We start from the raw sequence: 5,197 nt of genomic DNA on the forward strand, positions 1-5,197 counted from the left end.
TTCTGAATGGAGAGTCTCTGCGCAATGGAGAACCGGTTTGACGGCGAAACTGGTTTTCTAATGGCCACTCATTAACAATTCGGCCGAATGCAAATGAGCCCCATTTGAAAACAAAGACGACTTATAAAAGGTGAGGGGCTTTTTGCGGAGTTCATAACGTGAACTGTCCTATCAGTAGGGCTGTCCCCCGACTCAGGATGTATTGAGTCGACTCATGAGTTGCGGGTTTAATGCAGGACTGGAGGAGTGGTTATATCGCAGGTGAAAAGTGAAAACATGCCTCAAAATGTCTGTCTTTTTTTTTAGACATGTTTTCACTTTTCACCTGCGATATAACCACTCGTCGACTAAATCTACAGTTGATTTAGTCGACTAAATGTATGTTGGCGGTGCCTTGATGGCATCGTAATAACTGATTTTACACTTGGTTGCATGCTGAAAATAGCAGATCTACAAGCTCACAACGCGTAGATCTGCTATTTTCAGCGCGCAACCAAACATAAAATGACTTGTCTTTTAGTTCTACTGGATCTCTTCTCCACTAGATCCCTCACTAGACATTCTAGTCTAGTTTTTATTTGTTGACGAAATTGTCGATATATTTAGTCTTAGTTTTAGTCGTCATAGCTTAGTTTTTATTTAGTTTTTGTCAGTGAAAAAACGTAGTCGACGGACATTTTTCGTCATAGTTTTAGTCGACGAAATCAACACTGCCTAACTCATTGTTCTCTGTGAGTGACAGCGCACGTTGGCCAATCAGGTGGAACCCGAGTGAACCAGAATGGAGCCGAGCGAAAAACAAAGGGCGGCCATTCGTTGAAAATAAATGACATAACTTTAATCGACTAAATTCTTTAACAAAGTGAATGGATAACAGATGAATAGTTAACATCCCTATTACCTCCGAGCCCATGATGGACCCCCACCCCGGGGGGCAGAGTAGAGGCGGCGGCGTGGTGGTGGTGGGGGTGGTGATGGAGGAGGAGGCCGGGCGCCACAGCAACCACCGGAGGAGGGGGAGGAGGAGGTGCAGGCTGGGAGCCTGGGGTCGTCGAGGAAGAGGCCTGGTTGTAGGGATGGGTGGATAATGGTTGTTATTGTTTGTCGTGATGACAAAAAGAAAACGCTCACAATAAATGGCCGCGTCGCAAAGATTTAAAGGGACTACACCATGAATTTTAACTTTTTCTTCCTTTTTGTGTGTTTTTGGTCTCCCCTACCTGTCTTCTATCCCCCAAAATACCCAGTGGCGTGCACAGACATTTTGAGGGGCAGGTGCTCAAGTAAATTATACTTTTTTTTGTTTACTTGGTCTGCTCTTTTTTCCCTCTACACCTATACCTCTTTGCCAAAAATAGCCGATCTACAAGCCTTATTTTTGGCTAAAGTTCTCCTCAGAAAAGGGATGCTAGGTTTCGAGTGGTTATGGTAAAAAGAAAAATCATATCACATAAAGATTTGGCGGACCCCCTGTAGTAACTCTGAGGACCCCCTAGGGGTCCCGGACCCCCTGTTGAAGACCCCTGCTGTAAACTGAAAAGGGCCAAAAGGGCACTTCTGGTCAAGAGGGCAAAGGGCAGGTGCTCTAGCACCACCTACAGTCTATCTGTGCACGTCCCTGAAAATACCCCAGTTTGAACACTCAGGCTTTCACAGCGAATCTGGGGTTTTCTGTAAATTGGTCTCAAAACAGGCCAAACTGATTTGCATCCTTACGTGACGTCACGTCAGGGTACAATCCCTCTCGTTTTTTCAGTTCCAACCCCAAAAAAAATGATTTTCTTTTTTACTTTTTTCCACACAGAACCAGGAGATAACATGCATACAAACTGTCTCAATATCTACACAACCATAGACTGTAAAAAAATGAATGGACAAAGCCACTCCCCTGCTTTCTACAGACCGAAAATGAAGCCGATAGTTCAGGAACTATCGGCTATAGTGCTGAAAGTCCCTGTGTCCATGGGGGGTGAACCCTACAACTCTCGTAGATTGAAAACGTCAGAATCATAAATACGTCTACGAGAGTTGTATACTACAGCTAACTCAACCAGACCTGTCCCTATACCTGGTCAGTGGTGGAAAGTAACTAAGTACATTTACTTAAGTACAATTTTGAGGTATTTGTACTTTATTTGAGTATTTCCAATTTCTAATACTTTTACTTCTACTCCACTACATCTCAGAGGCAAATATTGTGCTTTTACTCCACTACATTTACTTGGAAACGTTTTACTAGTTACTTTGCAGATATAAATGTTTACTTTATAAAACACACATTAACCACTTTAACCCTATTTCATACCTGGATGGCACTGCCTAATTTTTTATTTTATTACTGGGCTGCGAATTTTCAAGTTGTACTGTATTGGCTACGAGATTACGACTTAAATTCGTCCCCTGAGTGACTGGTGGCTTATGGAATCTTCTTCCTGCACCCCTGCATCCCTGACCACCTTAGTATGTGCTCCCACGATTGCGTCAATATCAAAATTCTCCCACAATGTTGTAGTAAAGTCAACTCTTAGGATTTGGACTCAGTTTAAGCGCCATTTTGGTATTCAATTATTCCCATTAATAACCCCTTTATGTGCAAATCCTTTATTCCCTTCCTCCTTACAAGATCGGGCATTTAAAATCTGGTATGATCATGGCATTAAGTCAGTTAGAGATGTGTTTGGATGGTGGCACCTTTGCTTCTTTTCAACAGATTTCTAGAAAGTATAATCTGCCTAGAACCCACTTTTTCCGGTATTTGCAAGCCCGTGATTTTGTTCATAGGAAATTTACCAGTTTCCCGACTATTCCACCTAATTCACCCGTAGACATACTTATAGCATCTGCTCCTGTTACCCTTAAGGGGAAGATATCCTCGCTTTATACCACATTATTTGATCTTCATTTACCATCAACCACTGCATATAAAACCCTTTGGGCCGACGATTTGGGGGAGGATATTCCTGACGCAATCTGGAATGCCATTATGGATCGTGTTCATACTTCATCAATATGTGCGAAACACGGGGTATTGCAATGTAAATTCTTTCACCGAGTGTACTGGACCAAGGTCAGGTTAGCCAGGATTTATGCTGATGTTGACCCAACGTGCGATAGATGCCACCAGGCTCCAGCCAATCTTTTTCATATGTTTTGGACCTGTCCTTCCTTACACTCTTATTGGTCATCTATATTTGATACTATTTCTGATGTTTTACAGAGGCCCATAGATCCATCCCCTATTATCTCCCTTTTTGGCGTTCTCCCTGAGACCATTTCTCTGCCCAAATATCAATCAGACTTTGTTGATTTTGTGACTTTGTTGGCGAGACGTTTTATTTTGACCCATTGGAAGAAAACATATTCACCCTCCCATTCCCGCTGGATTTGTGATATACTATACTTTTTAAAATTAGAAAAAATTAAATACACATTGCGTGGCTCTATCTCAAAATTCAATATGGCATGGCAGCCTTTTCTATCGCACGTTGACAATCTTGCACTCGATCCCCCAACGGAACCTGAATGAGTCTGTAACCTGCATATATGGAAGTATCCAATCTGATATATGATGAGCCCTTGGTGTGTGCCTGCTTATCACCTCACTGACATGTACAATTGCTTTCAATGACCTGTGCCTAACTCGATGTAGCGTTTATAGATCATGGACTGTTTTCTATATACATACATGTTTTTGGAGATTTTACGTTGTGTATTTGTTTTGTTGTCTGTTATTATTTTCTTTGTGAGTGTTGTCTGTTTTTTGTTTTGTTTTGTTTGGATGTTGTTTATATCTTACTCTCACTGTTTGGAGATACTCTGTTTATTTGCTTATTTGCAGTAAATGTCTGTACTACCTATGAGTAAAAAATAACAAAAACGAATAAACAAAACGTAAAAAAACCAAACTATTTTATACCTAGGCTATTTGAAAATAGCAGATCTACAAGCTCACATCGCGACGCGTTGTGAGCTTGTAGATCTGCTTTTTTGAAATATTTAGCACTTTTACTTTTGGTACTTTAAGTACATTTCGATGCCAATACTTCTGTACTTTTACTCAAGCACATTTAGAATTCCGGACTTTTACTTGCAACAGAGTATTTTTTTTATATTGCAGTATTTGTGCTTTTACTTAAGTAAAGAATTTATGAGTACTTTTTCCACCACTGATACTTTTACTCAACCAGACCTGTCCCCTATATACCTGGTTGGTGTTGGTGGTGGTCAGGAGGAAGGGTGGTCCGTGGTGGTGATGGTGGTGGCTGAGGTGGTGGTCCCCGGCCGGTGGCACCAGAGGCAGCGGGGCCCCCCCGTTGGCCCCCAGGAGGAGGAGGCTGCCCGGCGGCCCGGACACTCCGTTACTGGCCCCCGCGCTGCTGCTGGAGCTGGTCCCTTCTTCTCCCGTGCTGCTGCTGTCCGCCATTGGGCTCAGTCAGAGCAGAGGTCCAGAGAATAGCTTTAATAAAAGGTTCTAAACGGTGTGTGAATGAGTGTCAATGTGTTGCAGACAGACGGCGGACCCTAAGGTGTGTCTCAGGCCGCTTGAGGAGCTTGTTTTGTGGGATCAGAGCTGGCACAGACCGGAGGAGGAGGCCATCATCACTCACTATCCTCCAACCCGCAGCAGCAACATGACGGTGCTGCAAAAAAAAAACACTAAACTAAACCTTCTTTTTTAGAACCGTGTTTTCTCTCGTGCGGCGGGCGGCCCCTTGGCAGTTATAGAGCCCTACTGTTAGCTTAACTTAGCGTGCTGCTTGTTGGGGGGTTGTTTGATATATATATATATATAAAGAGATGAATTAAAGGCAGAATAATGTTGTTGTTGTTATGTGAGAGAGACGGAGGTTTAGTTTTATGGTCTCAGCAGCAGCAGCGACGACGTTCCCTTCCTTCCGTTTCCTGAAACACGACGTCACGGTGCACGTTTCTTTCTTGGCAAGGATGCGTTACGTGACGTCGCGGATATGAGTCCGCCTACCCCGGAAGCGGAAAGCTGGAAGCCCCGCCCCGCCCCTCTTAGCGTTTGCCGAAAATAGCATCGATTGTTCAAGTGTTTGTATTTGTCTGTTTGTTTTTTATTTGTTTTTATTTTGAAGTTATTGTTCAATGTCATTTTATTTTTATCTTGTGATATGGTGTTTTGTTTTATGTCAATGTCTTTAAAAAAAAAGAAAAGTAAAAGCAAAACAAAAAT

The 5,197-nt window shown here is 42.7% G+C and overlaps 1 protein-coding gene across 1 annotated transcript in view; it reads right to left on the reverse strand.

Moving 5' to 3' along the window:
- Nucleotides 1-4,887, reverse strand: part of ube2z (ubiquitin-conjugating enzyme E2Z) — an 18,930-nt gene extending 14,043 nt beyond the window's left edge. Inside the window, exons 1-2 of the mRNA XM_084071186.1 lie at nucleotides 4,205-4,887; nucleotides 902-1,064 (exon numbers count right to left, since the gene is read on the reverse strand). Of these exons, the coding sequence (XP_083927312.1) occupies nucleotides 902-1,064; nucleotides 4,205-4,423 (382 nt within the window). The 5' untranslated portion in view covers nucleotides 4,424-4,887. The remainder of the gene's footprint in view (nucleotides 1-901; nucleotides 1,065-4,204) is intronic.
- Between the last annotated feature and the right edge of the window lie 310 nt (nucleotides 4,888-5,197).

The sequence above is a fragment of the Gymnoscopelus microlampas genome (genome assembly GCF_963454915.1).
Source record: "Gymnoscopelus microlampas genome assembly, chromosome: 11".
In the NCBI taxonomy this organism is placed as follows: Eukaryota; Metazoa; Chordata; class Actinopteri; order Myctophiformes; family Myctophidae; genus Gymnoscopelus; species Gymnoscopelus microlampas.